Source organism: Hypanus sabinus, chromosome 18, assembly GCF_030144855.1.
Source record: "Hypanus sabinus isolate sHypSab1 chromosome 18, sHypSab1.hap1, whole genome shotgun sequence".
In the NCBI taxonomy this organism is placed as follows: domain Eukaryota; kingdom Metazoa; phylum Chordata; class Chondrichthyes; order Myliobatiformes; family Dasyatidae; genus Hypanus; species Hypanus sabinus.
In genome coordinates this window covers 27,558,595-27,582,419 of record NC_082723.1, presented here as the reverse complement: position 1 = coordinate 27,582,419, position 23,825 = coordinate 27,558,595, and the positions used below count along the sequence as shown (strand labels likewise).

Sequence of the window (23,825 nt, the reverse complement as noted above, 5' to 3'; positions counted from 1 at the left end):
CTTTGACAATAAATATACTTTGAATGATTGAGGGCAAAGGGAAATAAGAGGGGACCCAAGGAGAGGTGATAAGCAGGTGAGAAGACATAAGAGACCAGAGGGGGAAGGAAAGCATATTTTTACCGGAAGGAGAAGTCAATGTTCATGCCATCAGGTTAAAGGTTTCGCAGACAGAATATAAGGTGTTGCTCCTTGACCCTGAGGATGGCCTCACCTTGGCACAAGAGAAGGCCATGGACTGACACGTCAGAGCGGAATTGGGAATTGGAATTAAGATGTTTGGCCACCGTGAAGTTCCACTTTTGGCGGATGGAGTGAAGGTACTCGATGAAGTAGCCCCACAATTTATGACAGGTTTCACCAGGAGCATTACATCCTTGTTTTTACAGTCTAGTCTTCTTGAAATGAATGCTCAATTTTAATCATATATACGAATTTTTCTGAGTTGTGGAAGCGATTAAATAGGTGGTGTCATTGGCAGAGAAGGTGGTTGTCAGGATTTACAGAGGGTCCTTGATCAGCTGAGTAAGTGGGCCAAAGAATAGCAAATGCAGTTTAATTCAGATAAGTCTGAGGAGTTGCAGTTTGGGAAGACCAGTGAGGGTGGGATTTTCGTAGTGAATAATAGGACCTGAAGACCGTGGTAGAACAAAGGGACCTAGGACAATAGGTACATGGTTCTCTGAAAGGGCCATCCCAGGTAGGTACACGATAGTGAAGAAGGCAAGGGTACTGGGTATAAGAGTTGGGATGCTATGTTTGTAGTTGTATGTATATGAAGTTGGTGAGGCTGGATTTGGAATACTCATTCAGTTCTGGTAAACTTGCGTTAGGAAAGATGCCATTGAGATGCACTTAAAGCAGCATGGTTGTGTGGTGGTTAGTGCGACCCTATTACAGTTCGAGGCATTGGAGTTTGGGGTTCAATTCTGGTGTCATCTCTACATTCCTCCTCGTGAACGTGTGGGTTTCCTCTGTGTGCTCCAGTTAGTAGGTTAATTGATCATTATAAGTTGTCCTGTGATTAGGCTAGGGTTAAATAGGTGGGTTGCTGGGCAGCACAGCTCGTTTAGTGATTTAGTGATACTATTCCGCACAGTATCACTAAATAAGTAAATAAATAAAGCTGGCAAGGGTACAGAGATTTACAAGGATGTTACCGGGACTCAAGGGACTAAGTTGGGACATTTTCATTGGATCATAGGAGAACGGGATTTTTCAGAGATGTATAATATTATGAGAGACATAGATAGGGTGATGTGCATAGTCTTTTACCCAGAGCTAGAAACCATAGGTTTAAGGTAAGAAGGGAAAGATTTAAAAGCTTAGCCCCTTGATCAGGGTCACTTGAAACCATGGGAGCAGGTGGTGGATGGTCATATGAGCAGCTGGTGCAGATCATTATGTGACCACTGATGCCAGGTGGACAATCTCTGAAGAGTATTGATAATGGCTAGGGTTAGCAATCTTGTAAAGACCCTGCCCAGAAGAAGGCAATGGCAAACCACTTCTGCTGAAAAATTTGCCATGAACAATCATGATCACCTATGCCACACAGCACGGCACATAATAACGATGATGATGAACCTCAAGCTTATGATATGGATACTGACAGTAGTGGATGTGCTTGAAAGGCTGAAAGAAGAATGCAAGATCTGTATGAAACGATCCTTTATTTTTCCCCCTTCATCTCACAGATGGCTGCCCTCCAGAGCCCATTCTATGGGGACAAAATGAACCTCTTTTCCCTCTGTAAGAAGATTGAGCAATGTGACTACCCACCTCTTCCAGAAGAGCACTTCTCCGAGAAGGTAGGACAAGAATGGTTCGGGGTGGGAGGCATTTACCATGGACTGCATGGTAGCTTAACGTTGTCACAGTGCTGGTGACCCGGGTTCAATATCTCCAACAATCTAAAAACATACTGTGCAGGTCACATGGGCATAATGATAGTGCAGAATCAGTGGGCCAGAAGGTCCATTATGGTGCTGTATCTCCAAATGAAAATAATTTCCATACTTTTCAGGAAGGGCCTTCAAATGGAAGTGTTAGTACTCTTTCTCTTTCCAAGGAGCGTGGGTGAAGAAGTGACGGGTGGAATACGCTGTAGGGAACTGTGGGATCATGCTCTTTGGTAGGAAGAATAAATGTGTAGACCAACTTCCAAATGACGCACCCTAGAAAGTATACTATCTTACAGAGTTAATAAAATTATGAAGTGCTTAGATAGGAAAGAATCTTCACCAACAGGGCATTGGCGTTGGTTTATTATTGTCACATGTACAGAGGGGATATTAGAGGAAATTATTTTTTACATGAGAGCAGTACGTGCATAGAATACACTGCCAGGGATGGTGGTAGAGACAGATAAGAGACTCTTAGATGGTTCTCATTTTTCTATCATCCCTGTGCCTATCTAAGAGTCTCTTAAATGTCCTTAATGTATCTGCCTTTACCACCACCCCTAGCAGGGCATTCCATGCACCTAGCACTATGAAAAAAACAACCTACCTCTGGCCCCTCCAAGCACCTTAAAATTATGCCGGCTCATATTAACCTTTTCTGCTCCGGAAAAAAGCCAATGGCTATCTACTCCATCCATGCCTCTTCTCATCTTATATACCTGTCATGGCACCTTACTCTGTTTCACCTCTAATCATCCCAAGTTTTGAAATGTTTGCGTTCTTTTGCTCTCCACAGATACTGCCTGACCTGTTGAGTATTTCCTGTATTCTGCTTAATTTCGGCTTTCCAGCATCTGTGATATTTTAGCAGCAGAGGCCGTACTTCATTGGCTGCTCTGGGAGCTTACAAGGTCCCTTTTGAAGTGGAGGCATTGTTTTTCAATAACCAAGTAGCAGGAGTGACTAGACGTCTCTCTGCACTGGGTGCGTGGCAAGGCTGATGAAATCACATGTAAAAATCTAAACTCTGAGACCCTGGTCCAAATCATTTGAGAAAGAAACACTAGAACAAAAGACCAAAAACTGTTTGGAAATTCAACATTTGATCAAACATCTAATGTTGATATTAATTTCTTTAGCCCAAGGAATTTATTTATTCCTTGGTGGTGAATCTCTGGAATCTCTGTGGAGGCCAAGTCATTGGGTATATTTAAAGTGGAGCTTGATCAGTTCTTGATTAGTAAGGTTATGAGGAGAAGGCAGGAGAATGGGGTTAAGACAAGTAATAAAACAGCCATGATTGAATAGTGGAGCAGAATCAATAGCTTAATTTTACTCCTAATGGTCTTAATAATTGGAACCCAAAAAAGCCTTGTTGAATGATCAAATATTCCTTTTCTTGAGCTGATATGACATAATCCAAAGCATCATTGTCTCACTAGTTCATGTTATTTTCCGTCTCCTTTGCCCACATTTGGTGGGAAATATGCTTGCAATTTTTTCTAATGTCAGGAACTTTTGATCCTATTGCCTCATTAATAAATCTATCTTGCAATCATACCAGAGACCGGATTTACAGAACAGATGTAATATTTGTGGTGTAATTCACACTGGGGATTACCAGTAGCAATCTGTCTGCTTTCTATAATCACAGATTTTTTATTTTGGTTGCCTCACTGGAAATGTTAACTTCATTGATGTTTGATACTTACCCTGTGGTTTCAAATCTCACCTTGCTTTTCCATTGGGATAGGCAGAATCCACTTAACCTTTCAACTTGGTGCCAGTTCTCCTGAGGTGAATCCATTAGGGTCATCTCTCGGCAATGCACACAAGATGCTGGAGGCCCGTCAAGTGTGATCTGATAGCCCAACATGGCTGACTTGTGATCCCTCTCAACCCCATTCTCCTGCTTTCTCACGTAACCTTTGACATTTGTCTTTGTGTGAGTTTGATGGGACTGGACATAATCAGTTTGCCATGAACTAGGTGGGCCAAAGGGGCTGCTGTAGTGCTGTAGTGCTCAATGGCTTTATGAGAGGAATAAATAGACAATGTTTCTGGTCACAACCTGATGGAGGGTCTCAGCCTGAAATTCACTCCATAGATGCTGCTTGACCCACTGAGTTCTTCCAGCAGTTTGAGTGTGTAAAAATTAAATCATGTAAACAGAGACCAAAGTAGTGAAGTTAGCAATATAGTGAGGCAATAATCAGGCAATGAAACGATGCACTGGGTGGCCACTTTATTAGGTACACTTGTAAATTAGCTCATTAATGCAAATATTTAATCAGCCAATCATGTGGCAGAAGCTCAATGAATAAAAACATGCAGACATGGTCAAAAGGTTCACTTCTTGTTCAGACCAAACATCAGAAAGGGGAAGAAATGTGATCTAAGTGACTTTAACTGTGGAATGATTGTTGGTGCCAGATGGAGTGGTTTGAATATCTCAGGAACTGCTGACCTCTTGGGATTTTCATGCCCAACACCCTCTGGAGTTTACGGAGAATGGTGCGATAAGCAAATAACATCCAGTGAGTGGCAGTTCTGTGGGTGAAAACACCTTGTTAATGAGGGAGGTCAGAGGAGAATGGCCAGACTGGTTCAAGCTGACAGGAAGGCGACAGTAACTCAAATAACCACACGTTACAACAGTGGTGTGCAGAAGAGCATCTCTGACCGCACAACACGTTGAACATTGAAGTGGATGGGCTACAGCAGCAGAAGACCATAAGCATGTGCTCAGTGACCACTGAGTGTAAAAGTAATCAGTTCAGTTTACCGATCATATTCGGCAAAAATCAGTGTACCGATTAATAAAATATGTTCAGACTGCATTTTTCATAAATACATTTATAAGCAGCTGCTGTATTCCACGTTATGCATCAAAATGCTGTGATAAAATATTTAAATGAACAAAGTTATTTAAAAAGAGGAATGAGCCCGTCATAAATCATGTAATTCTGCTGGCTCCACAACTGCTGCAGCAAGATTTCTGTAGCTAATATCAGTTTCAAAATCAGCTGCCTTAAAATCAATCTTGTATGTAAAGCCGTGATATTGAAGTCTTTACAAAGCTCAAGGATTAGCTTTGGATTTAAATCTGGGCTACGAATGCACACAACTGTGAAAGTGATGGGGTACAAGGTGCACAGTGTTAGAAAGGAAGAGGAGATCCCAGGCTTTAGACTAGAAAGCATAGTCTTATCTTTCATTTCAATGTGTCCGATTTTATACTTGGAAAGAAAGATGGATAGAAAGAATAAAAGAAATATATCAGGAAGGATGGGAAGAGAAGTAGGGAGGGAAGGAAGGAAAGATGGAAGTACAGAAAGATTAGCTTTATTTGCCGCTTAACCTCATAACACAGTTAAAGGTGGTACTTTGTGCTGAGAATATGCTGAGGGCAGTCCGCAAGATTCACCATGCTTCTGGCACCAGTGCAGTATGACTACAACTCAGTAAACCCTAATCTGTGCATCTTTGGAATGTGGGAGGAAATCCATGTGGCCACAGGGAGTACATGTACAAATGCCCTAGAGACTGTAGCAAGAATTGAACTCCGATCGCTGGCACTGTAAAGTGTTATCCTAGTTGCTGGCTACCATGCCACCCACTCAACTCAACTCAGCTTTTCTTCCACAGATGTTGCCTGACTTACACCGATCTTCCTTTTCATTATTGAAGTCCAGTTGATCGGTAGTTCAGCCATAAATGTTGTAGCTGGCTTTGGCCACTGTACTGTGGCGGGGGTGATGGTCTTAACGAGGCTACAAAGTGGTTGATCAGACTGTTTGCAATAATGAGGCACCAGTAATGAAGATGGGCTCGGCTAGACAGCAACAGGAATCGAACCTGGGCTGTTGGCACTGTATAACGTTACACTGACTGCTGGACCTTGGGACCAATGTCGAGGGTTGAGGCCTGAGGATTGAATCAGAAGTCTGGAAATTGAGGCCCATTGGTCTGAGCTGAGCCTGCAAATCTCTGCGAGTCCAGTGGAGAAGGCATAGCACAAAGCCTACAGGCCCAAGTCCATGTCCACTGGAGATTGGGGGGCTGAGGCCTGTCCTGGGTATAAAGGTCTGTATTTGCAGGTAAAGGGAGGAACAGTGTTGTTTTGTTGCCTGTTGTGTTCTGTTGAGCATTGTGGGCACGCTATGTTGCTGCCAGAATGTGTGGTGACACTTGCGGGCTGCCTCCGGCACATCCTCGGGTGTGATAGTCGTTAACACAAACGATGCATTTCACTGTAAGTACGATAAATAAAGATGAATCTTGAATCTTAACCACTGCATTGCCCCACACTTGTCTAACGAGATGTGTGTCTTTCCGTAGCTACGAGAACTGGTGATCATGTGCATCAACCCTGAGCCCGACCTTCGACCAGATATAAGCTTCATGCACCAAATCGCAAAGCAGATGCACGGGTGGACAGCAAGTACCTGAACAGCCAGCCTTGCAGAGGCCTGCCTGAGAACAATTACAGCATAGCCTTGCCTAAAGTTTGTTTGAAGGAAGCAAAATAAACACCAGCAAAGATCTGAAGGGAGAAAAGTGCCGCCAGCGGAATGAGATAGACCCATTTTGGAACTAAATAACACTGTACGGACAGTTAGAATAGATTTTAGCCTCCGTAGAATGGTTAAGTTCGGTTATCTGACCAAATGCTAAAGGAATGACATAGTCTCCGTGCTTCTGTGTTATTTTCAAAATGTATTTAGAGATATGCTTTATAATTTCTTACTCTCATTTCTGTTTATGAAATTTCAAAGCAGTGATGTTAAACAATGTAGAACCATTATGTAAAACAGAATTCAGTACACATTATTATTATGGTCTAACAATTGTCAGTGTGGTAAGACAAGCAAGGAAAGTGTTGAGCTACATGGTTCCCCTAACACACTCTGTAAGAAAAATATTGAAATAGAAATGATAGACTATTCTCAGCAATGTTAGAAAATTAGTCTACATAAGATATTTTTACTAAATAGTTTAGAGAAGGATATCTTTTCAGAGTTATTTAGTGTACTTCCAGGGGAACACAGTGTTGATGTGTATTTGTATGTCAAATACTCCAGTAACGGTACAGTAATGTAATCTTGTTCTATTTTTCCCTTTCTCGCCTTAACCGCAGTTTATCTCGACTTGCTCCATTGTACGGAGTCAAACCACGGTGATATTACATTTTTAACAACGACTGACTCACTGCCTTCTCGCATTTTCGATGTGATCAGTCTTTGACTGAGATTACAGTTGAGTTGGAGGTCTTTATAACCAGGGGAGTGAGTGATAGTGAGAACACTCAGCTGATGCGAAGGCCAAGACCTTGTGTGCCTTTAATGTGGCCAGAAGATTATCTAGCAAACAATCTCCAAGTGCCAAATATAACTGAGCCTTCCTAATTCATTTCTTCATACAAAACTGTAACCATACAAAATTCTTCATCTCATTATAAATCTCCTCATTGAAAATTAATTCAAGGACAGTGAGCGGAAAAGGAATTATACACTAATTGGCCACTTTATTAGGTACATTTGCTCATTAATGCAAATATCTAATCAGCCAATCATGTGGCAGCAATTCAATATATAAAAGCATGTAGACATGGTCAAGAGGTTCAGTTGTTGTTCAGACCAAACATCAGAATGGGGAAGAAATGTGATTTCAGTGACTTTGACCGTGGAATGATTATCGATGCCAGATGTGATGGTTTTAGCGTCTCGGGAATTGCTGTTCTGGGATTTTCACACAAAACAGTCTCTGGGGTTTACAGAGAATGGTGTGAAAAAAAAACATCCAATGAGGAGCAGTTCAGTGGGTGAAAATGCCTCGTTAATGAGCGAGGTCAGAGGAGAATGGCCAGACTGGATCATGCTGACAGGAAGGCAACAGTAACCCAAGTAACCATGTGTTACAACAGTGGTGTGCAGGAGAGCATCTCTGGATGTACAACACATCGAACCTTGAAATGGACGGGCTACAGCAGCAGACCACAAACATATACTCTGTGGCTACTTTATTAGGTACAGAAGGTAGCTAATGAAGTGGCCACTGAGTGTATCTCATATGCTTTCTCTCCAAGTCAGACTATTGGCGACAGAAAAACTCTTCAGCCCTCAGAACAGTGTCTGTACTTGCCGTGTTTAACCACTGTCACTCACAGACGCAGACTAATCTGTGGTTATTTTCACATACAATGGATTAAAAACACACACAAAAAAAATGCATTTGAGTTCTCAGAAGAAACAGTATAAGATCTTGGGCATGGCTCAACAGGAAATATTCAGTGAACACAAAGACCCGGAGTGATGTGTCTTAGATGGGCTGGGTTTACAGCATGCAGTAACGGTGATGTTTTCAACACTGTCAATACTGATTAGCCAGGAGCAGTGTGGCCCTTGCAACAATCTGGTCGATTTACCAGCTGTGAATGCCTTGTAAAATGTGAATGTTTTCCAATGTACTGGATTCGTGAAACACACAAAGAAAAAGATATAGTGCTTTAGTGTGACAGACGTTCAGAGGTTTGTTGTATTTCCCTAGACTTCATTCCTGGTACTTGACCTGCCAAGGGATTGTGAGGGAATTGAAGACCACTTGTCAATGGGCATCACGTGAGAACACACAGGCATAAGGACGAGCTTACATTTTAAAATGGAGTCGTATCTCCAGTCTGTATAGATGGAACCAGTACTCTGATACAATCCTCATGATGAAGCAATCCATTATTTACGTAGACGTTTACTGAATTACACTGTGGACCAAAACTCTGCATTAATTAGTTATGCAGGCTAATATTAGGAACATTGTATACAATGTAGAGTAATGACATATTCACAAATATAGTTGCTTACACTAAGGTGTAAAATTGTTCCTGCATCTATTATTTTAACCGGGTGATGCATGGATTTAAAACTTCATAGTGTTACTCTTATATCGAGCTTGCAAAGTTTTGTAAATCAATCTGCCTACCATTAAAATCAAATGATTTGCAGCATACTAACAGAATAAAAAATAACTACTTAGAGACTTTCTTTGCAACTAAAACTTGCTATTCTATTATTTTCATGCAATTGCTCTTTTACCAAAATTCAAGGTTGTTTCATGTCATTTTCAGTACACAAGTATAAAGGCCCACCATCGGTTGGGGTCAACCGTTGATGTTGTGTCCTGGTGGTCTGCATGATACACAAGCCAGGGCAGTACGGTATGGAGAGTGAGAGATAGCCCATGCAGCAGGCTCCCCCTCTCCACACAGCTGATGAATCCAAAGGAATGGCAGGGACCAGAGTTTGGTACCAGCAGCTTCACATGTGTTGCCAGTCAGCGTTGAACTCAACCTAGTATGTCTTAGGGACTCCAGCTCCAGGATTTTTCTTTGGAGTTTACTCCTGAAACCTTCCCCATGAGTGGGTATAGCCACAAGGCAGCAGGGATTTCAGGCCAGAGCTTTCCTCCCAGATGAGCTGACAACCCCATCTGCCAGAAGCAACTGTTTTACAGGCCCTTGTCTCTTGCCCAGTCAGTAGAAATGGCACAGTGTTGGTGCGTGGCCTAATGGATAAGGCATCAGACTAGTAACCTGAAGGTCAATGGTTTGAGCCTCAGCTGAGGCAGCGTGTTTGTGTCCTTGAGCAAGGCACTTAACAACACATTGCTCTGCAACAACATCAGTGGCGTGGAGAGGGGAAGGCTTGCAGCTTGGGCAACTGCCGGTCTCCCATACAACCCTACCCAGTCCTGCGCCCTGGAAAAACCTTCCAAGGTGCAAATCTATGGTCTCACGAGACTAACAGTTGCCTATTACTATTAGAAATGGCTCCACTGGTCTTCGTAGCTAAGCCACATGTGAAGGCCAGGAGCTGGATGTGGTCAGAGGCTATTTGAGATGCATGCCATTGGCAAGTTTTAATAGGTAGTGGGAACTTAGCATCACTACCACTCCCAGCTATAACCTTAAGTTTAAAAGAAAACAAAATAATTGTTACTCCAGATCAGATACAGCACGTCTCAATAATATAAAGAACACAGTAAGAATAAAAACACAATAAATATAAATACATAAGATAGCTTATTTAAATAGATTGACTGTATGTCCATAAAGTGACGCTAGGTACAGGAGTGTTTGTAGGGTAGGTATTTACGTACTTACTGACCATTAGTCTCCCACGTTTCCTCCGCACTTCAGGGGTGACTGATAATAAATGATAAAGTGGTGGTGGTGGGGTGGGTGAGTGGGTGGAGGTGTTGATCAGTCTTACTGCTTGGGGAAAGTAACTGGCTTTGAGTCTGGTGGTCCTAGCGTGGATGCTACATAGCCTCCTCCCTGATGGGAGTGGGTTAAACAGTCCATGAACAGGGTGAGTGGGAACCATATTAATTTTAACATATTGACCTTCCATAAATTGAAATATTGAATTTAGGATTTGGGATGTTGAAATTGTGTAAGACGATTGGAGCATGCAGTTCCGGTCATTTACCTACAGGAAAGATGTCAGTAAGAATGAAGGAGTCTCAAGAAAATTTACAAAGAATTTGCTGGGATTTGAGGACCTGAATTATGGTGAAAAGTGGAATAGAGGTATTTTATTCCCTGGAGTGTAAGAGAATGAGGGGAGATTTGATAGAGGTATATAAAATTATGAGGGATATAGATAGGGTATATGCAAGCAGGCTTTTTCCATCCAGCTTGGGTGCGACTAGAACTAGAGGTCATGGGTTAAGGGTGAAAGGTGAAGTGTTTAAGGGAAACATGAGAGGGAACTACTTCACTCAAGGTGGTGAGAGTGTGGAACAAGCTCCCTGTGAAAGTGCTGAATGCGGATTCAATTGCATTATTTAAGAGATGTTTGTATAAGCACATGGAAGGGAGGGGTACAATCTAGGTGCAGATTGATGGAACCAGGCAAAGTAATACTTTATCACGGACTAGATGGGCCAAAGGGCCTGTTTCTGTGCTGTAGTGCTCTGTGACTCAATGAACTCAGAATTGCTCCGGGAAAGATATTCAGAAAATGCATTAAGGATCAAGGAACCAACTTCTTCATCAAGTATATTTAAGTGTTAGGAATCTGTTGTGGTGTGGACATACAACAAAATCTAACAACATTCACCGAATATAAAGAATTATATAGAAAAGCTAGAGATTAGAAGACAGATATAGAATAAAATGTTTATAAATACTAGCATGTATCTACACTGTAAACATTGTAAAATGTGGTTTAAAATGTTTACAGTGTAGTGCAGTGATGGGGTTAACAGATAGATGGGGTAAGGAGGTGCTAACTAGAATGGCTGATCATATAACTACCTGGGGGAAGAAACCTTTAAAATGGCATGAAGCTTTTGTTTTAATAGCCTACATCACTTTCTAAAAGGCAGTTTTCGGAAAGGTTGGTTTACTAGGGGGGCGGGGTAGAGTCTCCAATTAATTTTTCCTGCCTTCTTCATTGTCCTGGACATATACAAGCCCTGCAGTGAAGATAGACCACGGCCAACAACCTTTTCTGCTGACCTATCAGTTTGCTGTAGTTTCTGCATATTGTGAGAGGGTGCTGCACCAAAGCAGACACGGTAGATGTGATATGCATGAAACTGCAGCATGAAGGACTATCCTACAGGTCACAAAACAGAGGTTCTGCTGCATGGGGAATTGTAGGACAGTAAGGCTTGCTGGTGTAGTATATTAAAGAGGGAATATACAGAGACAGAAAGAAACCATGAGAAATGAGAGTGCAAATAAAGGATCAAGAGCAAAAAAAGCAGAGGAAAATGTTCAGAGAAAAGACTGATTTCGTTCAGAGAAAAAAAGTGGTGGTAAGATGAGTAAGAGGATAAGAGGGATAGATCAAATGGATAACCAGAGACATTTTTCCCAGGGCTGAAGTGGCTGTAATGAGGGGGCATAATTTTATGGTGATTGAAGGAAAGTATACAGGTAATGTCAGAGGTTAGTGGGTTTTTTTTTATAGACAGTGTTGGGTGTGTGGAATATCTTGCCAGGAGTGGTGGCAGAAGCAGATATATTCGAGAATACATTTAAGAGAATCTTATAAAGGCACAGGGACGATAGAAAAATGGAGGGTTATGTGGGAGGGAAGGGTTAGATTAAGAGGACTGCTCACCATCACAGGCTGATGGGCCTGTACTGATGTTAAATGCATGGTAATCCTCACTGTTGACTGTTTGACTTTGTGAAACCCAGGAAGCATGGACATAAGTGACTAACAGCAGAGTGAGGGATTGTCGAGAAAGGAGGGCAGCTACAAATAGGGAGCATTTCCCAGAAAAAATAGGATTTTAATAAGAAAATCACTGCAGATTAAGAAGATATTTTAGGAGACCAACTTTATTTGGAAAAAAAAATTGGAACACATCTCCTGCTACTTCAAGGTACATGTAACCATTTGATCTTCTGGACAGAGTGGGAAGAAAATAAGGACATCAGGTTCTTCAGGAAGTGTCCATTGTATGCACAACTTCCTCCACCACTTCAAGTTCCAGTGGAGTAATCGTCTGCGTTAGGATTCCTGTCACACCCCTCCTGTACTTATAGCTGCCTTGCCTGAAGGGAAATAGAAAATATATTACAAACAATAAATATCTATTACAGAGAAACCAAACTTTCTCAGCATTAGGATCAAAGCAATTATTCCTCTTACTGAGATACCAAAGTTGATTCAACTTTGTAGGGTTTTATTCTGACTTTTGTTTTTGTGTTCATTCGTAACACCAAAGAAAGCATCTTATCCAGATGCACCACAGTTCGGTATGATAACTGCTCTGTCTGTGATCACAAGAAACTGCAGAGTTGTGTACACGGCTTAGCGCATCACTGTAACCAATCTCCCCTCCACAGACTCTGTTGACACACTTCACTGCCTCAGTAAAGCAGCCAACATTATCAAAGATCCTACACACATCAGCCATCCTCTCTTCTTCCCTCTCTCATCGGGCAGAAGATACAAAAACCTGAACTTATCCAAGAATAGGAGGCTTCTTACTGAATAATTAGGATTTAATGAGTTTTTGTGTATATAGACTGTTCATCATAAATTCTATTGTATTTATTTTCTGTATATCCCTGCATGGAAGTTAATCTCAAGATAGTATATGGTAACATGGGGCAGCATGTTTGTACGCTCACACTGTGACTGCGTGGGTTTCTTCTGGGTGCTCCGGTTTCCCCTCACACATCAAAGACCTACCGGTTAGTACGTTAACTGGTCATTGTAAATTGTTCTAGGATTAGGTTAGGATTAAATCAGGGGATTGCTGGGTGGTGTGGCTTGAATGGACGGAAGGGCCTATTCTACACTGTATCTCAATAAATAAATAAAATACTTTGATAATTAATTTCTTCTGAAATTTGACTTTAAGAATGCTGGGGGAATATTTTGTTGAGGCTAGAAAGAAATGCAGTTAGATCAATGATTTATGTTAAGTAGGGAAAAATACTGGCTGTTAAGTTCCAGATAAACACATACAAACTGCTGAAAGACTCAGCAGGCCAGGCAGCATCTATGGAGAGGAGTGGAGAGTTGGATGTTTTGGGCTGAGACACTTCATTGGTTCTGTTCTTTCCCAAGGGAATGGGCAGAACTAAGCAACTACTACACCTTCTTCAAAGAGGGTCAAAGGATGTATAAATTGGTGGGTCAAAGGATCAAGAAATAACAGGCCATAGCATTTTTTTTCTTCCTTCCAAGACGGGTGGGAGTGAGAAGGCATTGCAAAGCTAAAACTACAGAAGCAATCTATGCAATCCTTGAGAAATCTGGATCAGATTTTGCTAATGACACATACATTCAGTGGCCACCTTGCTCTTTAGTGCAAATATCTCACCAGCTAACCATGTGGCAGCAACTCGAGGCATTAAAGAATTGCCGTCATGGTCAAGAGGTTCAACTGTTGTTCAGACCAAACATCAGAATGGGAAAGAAATGTGAACTAAGTGACTTTTTGACTATGGAATGATGTTGGTCCCAGACGGGGTGGTTTGAATATCTCAGAAACTGCTGATCTGGGATTTTCACACACAACTCACTCTCGAGTTTACAGAGAGTGGTGTGAAAAACAAACAAATAAAAACATCCAGTGAGTGGTAGTTCTGTGGATGAAAACACTTTGTTAAAGAGAAAGATCAAAGTGGAATGGCCAGCCTGGTTCAAGCTGACAGTAACTCAAAAAAATAGGTGTTACGGACAGTGGTGTATAGAAGAGCATTTCTGAAGGCACAACACATCGAACCTTGAAACGGATGGGCTAAAGTTGCAGAAGATCACACCGGCTTCCACTCCTGTGCCCACTGCATTAGGTATAATCCTGTACCTAATCAAGTGGCTATTTGTTAAGTAAATCATTCCCATTCACTAATGGTATTAAATCTAGTATCTGCCTATGTGTTAGCTGTTCAAGTAGACACTTAACATCATATCCTGGCAGAGCAAGGAGCGCTGATATCCTGCTAATGTTACCCCAGAAAATAAACTGCCTGGTCGCTGATCTTGTGCTGTCACAGTGACTATTCTGCTGTGGACAAAGTGTCTGTCATGCCTGCCATTTCAGATGCAGAATGTAAAACCAATGTGGTATGCAATGCACAAAGCCTCTGGTAAGACATGAACACAAGAGATCCTGCAGATGATGGAAATCCAGAGCTACAAATAATACAAGAACTCAGCAGGTCAGGCAGCTTCGCTGGAGAGTAATAACCAGTTGATATTTTGGACCAAGATCATTCATCAGGAACTAGGCCTGAAATGTCGACTCTTTATTCCTTCCCATAATGCTGTCTGACTGACTGACTGAGTTCCTCCAGCCTTTTGTATGTGCCTCTGATAGGACAATCTGGCACATTTAGGGAGGAATGTTGAGATGATACAACAACATGAATGCAGGAAGAGTAAACTAGTTGTTCCTTAAAATGTGGCAGGACAAATTGAGAAGACTGAGGAGTCTCCAGAAGGAATTGGCCAGATTAGGAGAATGGCAAAGAAGTGCTGGATGGAATATAGTGTAGGTAAGTGTATGATTATGCACTTTAGTAAAGGCAATAAAGGAGTAGACTACTTTCTAAATGGGGAGCAAATTCAGAAATCGAAAGTGCAAAGGGACATGGGAGTCCTAGTGCAAGATTCCCTGAAAGTTAACTTGCTGGTTGAGTCGGTAGTAATGAAGGCAAATGTAATATTAGAATTCATTTCATGAAGACTAGAACATAAAAATGAAGATGTATTGCTGAGCCTTTATAAGGCATTGGTCAGACTGCTTTAGCAGTAGAGAACAGGGAGGAGTGGAGAGAACAAAGGAAACCCGTGATCGTGAGGGCATGAAGAGGGATCAATGATGCAAGTGGTGACGGTGCCTGCTGAAAGGTGGTGAATACTTGCCCCCTGCAGATGATCTGCTTGGAGACAAGTGAAAATTGACGAGAGGAATTCAATTGGCAGTAACTATGCAAGAACTCTGATTCAAGTTGGACAAGCAGAAGCCTGCAGATGCTAGAAACCTGAAATAAATACATAGCAGGTCGGGCAGCATCTGTGGAGAAAGCAACATTGCAGGTTGAAACATTATTCATCAACTGACCTGCAAACTGGAAGGGCTGGTTTTAAACTCAATGATTATTGTGACTAATACTGTGCACCACAATTTATGAGGCTTATCAGATACTTGGAGGTGGAGCTGTGAAGTCTCAGCAGAATAGCAATGGTACTGCTGAGAAAGAGAGGCGAGACTTCCCCAAGAGAAAGCTATGAGGAGACTTAAGAGATGTTAAAGTTATAAGGGTTGAGAGGTTTAAGTAGATGGGGAAAATTCCAGGTGTCAACAGAAAGGTGATGGAATGGTGAATTCTATGAACAAGTTACAAAGAAAGAAAATCATACTGCAGCTATATAAAACATTGGTCCAGCCACAATACTGCTCACCCCATTACAGGAAGGATATGATCACTTTGGAAAGGATGCACACGAGGTTCACTGGGGCATTGTCTGGATTAGAGAGTGTGAGCTGTAAGGAGAGACCCGACAGAGGTTTACAAAATTATGAGGGGCATAAGTAGGGCAGATAGCAAAGAATCTCTTTTTCCAGGATATAAATGTCAAATATATTTAGAGGATAAAAGGTGACTTGACAGAGGTATACAAGATGAGAAGAGGCATAGATTGTATGGATAGCTGGAGACTTTTTCCTAGGGTGGAAATGGCTAACAGGGGGGCATCATTTTAAGGCAATTGGAGGAAAGCATACGGGAGGGGATGCCAGAGGTAAGAGAGTGGTGGGTGCGTGGAACATGCTGCCAGAGGATGTGGTAGAGGCAGGTACCTTAGGGACTTATAAGAAATTCTTAGATAGAGTTGTGCATAATAGGAAAATGGAGGTCTACATAGGAGGGAAGGGTTAGATTGATTTTAGAGTAGATTAAAAGATCAGCACACTAACAAAGGGCATGCACTGTGTTGTAATATTCTGTGTTCTCAAGGACATGCATTTAAGGCAAGAGGAAAGTTTAAAGGAGATGTGTCGGCCAAGTTTTGCTTCTACACAGAGAATGGTGGGTGCCTGGAACAGGCTGTTAGAGGTAATTACAAGCAGGTACAACAGTGGTATTTAAGGTGCTTTTAGACACATGAGTATGAAGGGAATGGAGGGATATGGATCATGTGCAGGCAGAAGTATATCAGTTTAATTCAGCATCATGTTCGATACAGACATCGTGGGTTGCAAGGCCCGTTCCTGTGCTGTACCACTCTACTCTCACTGGTCACTTTATTAGGTATACCTGTTGAATAATGCAAGTATCTCATCAGCCAATCATGTGGTGGCAGCACAACGTATAAAAGCATGCAGTCATTGTCAAGAGCTTCAGTTGTTGTTCAGACCAGACATCAGAATGGGGAAGAAGTGTGATCTAAATTACTTTGACCGTGGAATGATTGTTGTTGCCAGAGAGAGTGGCTTGAGTATCTCAGAAACTGTTGATCTCCAGGGATTTTCACACACAATGGTGCAAAAGAACAAAAAAAAAATCCAGCAGTTCTGTGGGTGAAAATACTTTGTTAATAAAAGGTCAGAGGAAAATGGTCAAACTGATTCAAGCTGACAGGAAGGCAACAGTATCTCAAATAACTACAAGTTACAACAATGGCATGCAGAAGAGCATCTCTGAACATGCAACAGCAGCAGAAGACCATGAATGTACTCCCAGTGGCCAATTTATTTGATACAGGGGGTACCTAATAAAGTCACCACTGAATGTATAGTTCAAGTTCTATGTGCAAAGCTGAACACACGCTTACCTCACGCCCTTTTTATTAGCAATATTATGTGGTCTTAGATAGTCCAACTTATTCTTCGTTATCACACACAGATCAATGTTACTGCCAGACCCGAGGTCATTGAAAATTCCCGCAGCGATGGCATCACGGACAAGCTGTTTAGCCTCTTCTTCCTAACAGAAAAGTTTTGGGGATAATCACACTGAGTTAAAGTTATTTGAAACCAGTTAAGAATGAAAATAGTGTGCACACAGCATTGGATTATAAACTCTGACAGGAAAATTGTTTCTTTTCAGATTCAAAGACCCACTTCTTGCAGAAACTTGTCTCCAGGACAACATCCCATGCACCATTAATCTTCAGGCCATGTCACTCAGGGACTTCTGCTAATATTATTTTGCTTTTCTGTTTATTTATTTATTGAGATACAGCACAGAATAGGGCCTTCTGGCCCTTTAAGCTGCGCTGCCCAACGACCCTCGCCCAATCGCGGGACAATTTACAATGGACTGTGGGAGGAAATCAGACACCCGGAGGAAACCCACGTGCTCACAGGAAGAACATACAAACTCCTTACAGGCAGCTGCAGGAATTGAACTAGGGTCACTGGTTCTGTAAAGCATTGTGCAAACCACTATACTACCACTCCACTTCATAACCTGTGACTGTGACTATATGTGTGTGACTTATATGTAGTGTATTTTGCACCTTTGCCCCAGAGGAACGCCGTTCCATTTAGCTACATACATATGTATGGTTAAATGACAATTAAACTTGAACTTGAATTTGCAGAGAGCAGCTATTTGTAATTTAGCAATGAACAGTATTTTAAGATTATTTTGTTAAAACTTTTACTCCATTTCTACACACTTCACCTTGCCTGAATTAATGAGCAACACAATAAAGCAGCAACAGCCCCCTCTACTGGGATAATTTAGAAACAAGCTTTTACACACACACACACACACACACACACACACACACACACACACACACACACACACACACACACACACACACACACACACTCAAACTAATTCATTGCAATTTTAAACTAATTGATTTTTTCCCCTCTGGAGCTTTAAACCAATTGTGAATTCCCCCCCCCTTTTTTTTTCTAAAGTAAGGTCAGCATGTGGCACATGGATTTTAGGAAGGGGAAATCGAGGGAACACACATCAGTACTCATCAAGGGTTAACCAGTGGAAAAGGATGCGCAATTTCAAGTTCCTGGGTGTCAATATCTTTGAAGATCTATCCTCAACCCAACATATCGATACAATTATGAAGAAGGCATGACTGGGGCTACATTTCCTGAGGGGTTTGAGGAGATTTGGTATGTCTAACAAATTTCTATAGATGTACTGTGGAACCAACTCAAAGAGCTTATAATTTTTGCTCTTTTTTTCACTACTTATTCAATTTATTTTACATATATAAATTCTTATTGTATTTGATTGTGTATTTTATGTGTTGCACCATAGGCTGCTGCAAAACAACAATTTCCACAACATATATGTCAGTGATAATAAACCTGGAAAGGTTCCACTTTTTGGAAACACTATGATTGAAATTTTAATTTAGAAATACAGTAAATTAGATGTAATGTACCAATATGCCCATAAGCCATAACTTACTAGACATATTCCAGGACATTTAATTTAACTATCATTCCTCATTTTGACAAATTCCTGGTGGATGTTTACCAATGTTTCCATTTGATCACAGTCTTTTTGAGTTTTTAAATATAATTCTCTGATTTGTGTTTGGTTTTCAGGAACTAAATGAATAAATTACAGCTTGGTGTGTTGGAGTTCGGAGTTCAAGTGTGATGCCGTCTGTAAGAAGCTTCCTGTGTGCATGTGAGTTTCCTCCCACAGATATATAGGTTAGTAGGTTAATTGGTCATTATAAAGTTGTCCTGTGATAAGGTTAGGGTTAAATAGGCGGGTTGCTGCGGAGTGCAGCTTCTTACACCTGTTCTGTGCTGTACCTCTATATAAAAATATATTTTTTTAAAACTTGTTTTACCTCAGACCCACTACATCCCTGTTACACTATTAACAGCCTGTACCAAGAGTGGGCATAATTTCAGAGTTCACTCACTGACACAGAGCTTACCTGTTCCTCTGTGCAGGTAAGTGCGAAGAAAGTCATAAAACATCCCCAACACCTATCAACCCAGTCCCTCTGTATTACATGCCTGTTATTAATACATATTCATATTCCACACAATTAGCCAAGACTTTCATCTACAAGTGATGGTTTTGGGGGTATTCAAAGTCATTTAAATTATTCACAGAAAAGGCTGCAGGAACTCAGCAAGTCAAGACTGGAAAGGAAAGGGGAATTCACCAGAATAAAAAGCTGGGGGAGGGGAGGGAGGATAGCCGGAAGGTGATAGGTGAAGCCAGGTGGGTGGGAAAGGTAAAGGACTGGCAGGAAGGAATCTAATAGGAGAGGAGAGTGGCTGGGAGAAGGGAAGACGGAGGGTGGGGGGGGGGGGGGGGAGGGTTGTGATAGACGGGTGAGGAGAAGAAATAAGATGCCAGAACTGGGAATAGAATAAGTCAGGAGGAAAAGAAATTAACAGAAGGAGAAATCAATGTTTATGCCATCAGGTTGAAGGCTACCTAGACGGAAAATGAGGTGTTGTTCCTCCAGCCTGAGAGTGGCAGGCCATGGACTGACACGTCAGCATGTGAATAAGGATAGGAGTTAAAATGGTTAGCCAATGGGAAATTCTGCTTTTCGCAGATGAAGCCGATCTCAGACCACTTCCCATCCACTTGGCTTCACTACCACCTTCTAGCTAGTCCTCCATCCTCTTTCTCCCATCTTTTTATTCTGACATCTTCCCCCTTCTTTTCCAGTCCTGAAGAAGGGTCTCAGCCTGAAATGATTTCCACAGACACTATCTGACCTGCTGAGTTCCTCCAGCATTTTGTGTATGTTGCTCTAGATTTCCAGCATCTGCAAAATCTCTTGTGTTTGAATTATTCAGCCTCCTGTTTGGCAGCTTTATTTGCTTTTTATTTCTTTCTATCACAGTTTTTTCTTCCTAAACGAATGAAAAATGCATCATACAGCACACAATGAGGGGCTCAGCTCAAATTTAGCAAACTGAAGTCCACGAAGAGGCCCACCTGCGCAGAAGGTACTAGGAAGAAAGATGCAAGACATCGTGACCACAAGCTGTCGGGACATGCTTGCATTCTTCAGAAAAAAGAAGCCCAGTGATTATGAAGAAAATTGATTAGGATAGATTACTGACTGATGAAAGATTCAAATGCAGGGGAAGGAAAATAAGGAATTAAACAGCAGGAAAGAGAATTACCTTCAGCTGAACACATGAGATCAATATATCAACTCATTATTTCTTCCTCCAGATCACTTGCTGTAAGCTGTATAGTGTTAATATTGCTGCTGCAATCTTCATCAATGGCTTTCTCAGTAAAAAACCCTCTTTCACACACACTCCATTGCATATACAACTTTACAGTTTGCCAATCTATACTAGTGTTTGATGGCTCTGGGTCTGTACTAGCTGAAGCTTAAAAGAATGGGGGGGGGGGCAATTGCATTGAAACCTATTGAATAAAGAAATTCCTCCTCATCTCCGTTCTAATAACACTATACTAACCGCTACGCTACTGAGCTGCGCTTATGCCATTGAACTAAATCTGACTGGCAGTGGTTGGTGCCAGAAGGCAATTGTGCTAACCGCTGGACTACCATGTCGCCCTTACTCGAGGCAGTGCCATCCCCACGAGCTCAAGCGCTTTACCTTAGCGGAGCCTGAATGAAAAGATGTGCTGTAGCACAAGTCATCTGTGACAGGCTGCCTTTACAGCACTATCTGCTCACTTCCATCAGACCATCACAGAATGTGTCCCTGGGCTCTCGTGTGCAGCTCGATTTACTGCCAGATGACAAATGAGCTGCACTTGCGAGAAGAGCGGAGAGGTCTGCACCAGTCATGTTACGGTCACCTCAGCAGCATCCCAGAGCACGGCGAGCCAAAGCAATAGCAAAAGTCATTACACTGACCAGTAATAGCCATTTTCAGAAAGTACCAAAGGAATTAACACCCTGTGTGATAAATAAAAATCTCAGCATGTACTGCAAATCAACAACAGTGTTTGATAAAATATTTATAACACTGCCAATCTGGTGCATTTAGAACTAGCAGGCTTTCTGAGCGTTGCTATCCTCGAAGATGATTTAAACATTGCTGCAATAGTGAACTGCATGTAGCTGTTGTTGCTGGTCATGCAATCTGAGATTATACAAATGAGCTTCTGACAGCTGAATACTGCCTGCAGACTCATTATCTGAAGGACTGAGCACCAACACAAACTGGAGCCCATCAAGAGTAGATACTGTGCTGGTCCTTTAACGGGTAGTGGGGGGAGGTGGGGGGGGGGGTGGAACTACGTTGTCAGGAACTCGAAGCCAGCTAGCTATAGATTTGCATGTACAAACAACAATCGTTTCAGAGCATCAGGAATTTCAAACAATCACTAAGCTGAGAATTTTGCCACACAACTATTTTTTTCCTCATCATAGAAAAAGAAAGCATTATTTTAAAATATATTCACAGAAGGGGAAAAAACAACAATAAATTTATGCTGCTGCCTGCAAATCCCCAAATGCTTGGTTTGTCATAAAATATTGCCCAGCTGGGAAAAAATTCCTGGACACTTCCACATTAAGTGTTACTTTTGATCTACATTATAAACAATTTTAACATACTTTAAAAAAATATCTAATTCAAGAATGTTCAACTGAAAATTACAAATTATTAAATTGAAATATATCTTTTAAAATATGATCTCTGTGACTCATTTATTCACTGAAATGAATCAGCCTTGCATCCATTTTCTGGCTTTCATAAAATAGTAAAAGGCGGTTTATCAGCACCAGATCTACAGATTTACAAAATCTCCATTCTAAACCATGGCTTGGGTTAATTCTCCCTTGACTAGATATCTAACAAAGCACATTGCTATTATTCTTCCACTTTTCCTACTATTATAGTGAATACTACAGATACAAAAGAGCAAAAATATTTTAAAAGACTCTGCAAGCCAGGCAGCATCTTATAAAAAGGAGAATGTGACAGTTTAGGTACCCTAGGGGTACGCATCTGATGTCAAGCTTTGTTGTCATCCGTACTCCCATTCTTCATAGACTCTGGGAGGAAAAACAGTAGAGAGAATGGTAATGATTTTATGTACTTTAAACCAAGTCACACCCTCTTCCAAGAGGACTGCAACCTTGTCGTGGGGTTTGGAGTCTGGCGCGCCCCAATGAGCCGGAGAGCCATGTTGGCTGGAGTCAGGGCCTTGTGCTTCAGCTCTTTGTAAGGTCACCCATGCTAAGCAGGTCAAAGGGTAGAGGCCAGATGTGGTGCACCGGTCTCCCAGGTTCAGGGTTCAGTTCAGGTCTAACAACCTTAACTGGTAGACCAAAACTGTTACGGAAACAGCAATGAAGAATCCTTCTGCATCTGAGCGCAACAGTATTCCTGAGTTTCCACCCGGAACTTGCATGACTAACTGTAGTGAAAACCCGAGAAGAAGCTACTGACAAGATGAAGGAAGACCTGAACACCGCCAGAGATGGAGGACCTTCATCACTGCTCTAAACACCAATGTTGTAATGGGCAGTAAGTAAGTAATTATGCAAACTGTTTTGATGCCAAGTTTTTAATCTTACAAGTTGAAAAGTAGATACATCTTCATGGATCAGATTAAACCACTGGAGGCTATAGTGTTACAGCTCTTCATCTCTCTCACATTAATGTATGGCTGTTTTCCATCATATTTAACAAAATCTATTCTCTAGAGCTGTTTTGTGATCAGTAATATTTCATTTTTAAAGAACCGTGAATTATAGTTTATTTTTCACATCAATTAAGTGACTAAAACAGTGGTGCCTTTTAGTGCAATTAATATATATTAACTGCTAAAGCAGTTCTTACAGCTTTTGTGATTATTTCGTAAGTGCCCATGATGACTACATTTATACATATTACAGAAATTTGTACACAGTCTATGTAACATTCATCAAAAGACTTATAGTTAGTTACAGGAATACTAAAAATCAGGAATATCTAGATGGAGGCAAGTATTTAAAATACAGTGGAGTCCGATTAATTGGAACACATTGGGACCAGTACATTTGTGTTCTACTAAGCGGCTGCTCCAATTAGACAAAGTTTCATGGAACTAGTTAAAAATACCATTTAACTGAGTAACAAATTATGCATTTAAATGAAATACTGAACAAATTAGAACATTACCAATGCTACTCCAGTACTACAAAACTGTGTATTAGTTCGTAATAGTTTCTACCTGAGGAATTCATCCAGTATACGCTGTTGTGTTCTTCTGATTCATCAAAATTATTAAAATCGGGATAGTGCCTAATCATGTTGATTATCTTTTGCCAACTATAAGTTACGAAAACCACTGCTTTTTGAACACAAACTACTGCTATTTTAAAACTGTTTGCTCTAAGCACGGTGTAGCATCTAACAAGCACACAAGAACACAAACCTGATGTTAGTTAGAAACTGTTCAACTAAAGCTTCCTGTCCCAATTAAGCAGCATGATATCCCAAATAAAT

At 41.3% G+C, this 23,825-nt stretch overlaps 2 protein-coding genes across 6 annotated transcripts in view; one reads left to right on the top strand and one right to left on the bottom strand.

The window, feature by feature from the left end:
• LOC132407434 (serine/threonine-protein kinase Nek6-like) overlaps positions 1–12,093 on the top strand; it is a 151,238-nt gene extending 139,145 nt beyond the window's left edge. For all 5 annotated transcript variants that reach the window (XM_059993928.1, XM_059993931.1, XM_059993930.1 and 2 more), the window contains exons 9-10: positions 1,698–1,811; positions 6,246–12,093. In XM_059993928.1, coding sequence (XP_059849911.1) covers positions 1,698–1,811; positions 6,246–6,356 — 225 coding nt within the window. In that variant the 3' untranslated portion in view covers positions 6,357–12,093. The remainder of the gene's footprint in view (positions 1–1,697; positions 1,812–6,245) is intronic.
• A 147-nt stretch (positions 12,094–12,240) lies between these two features.
• psmb7 (proteasome 20S subunit beta 7) overlaps positions 12,241–23,825 on the bottom strand; it is a 74,437-nt gene continuing 62,852 nt past the window's right edge. The window contains exons 7-8 of the mRNA XM_059993933.1: positions 17,213–17,364; positions 12,241–12,474 (exon numbers count right to left, since the gene is read on the bottom strand). Coding sequence (XP_059849916.1) covers positions 12,363–12,474; positions 17,213–17,364 — 264 coding nt within the window. The 3' untranslated portion in view covers positions 12,241–12,362. The remainder of the gene's footprint in view (positions 12,475–17,212; positions 17,365–23,825) is intronic.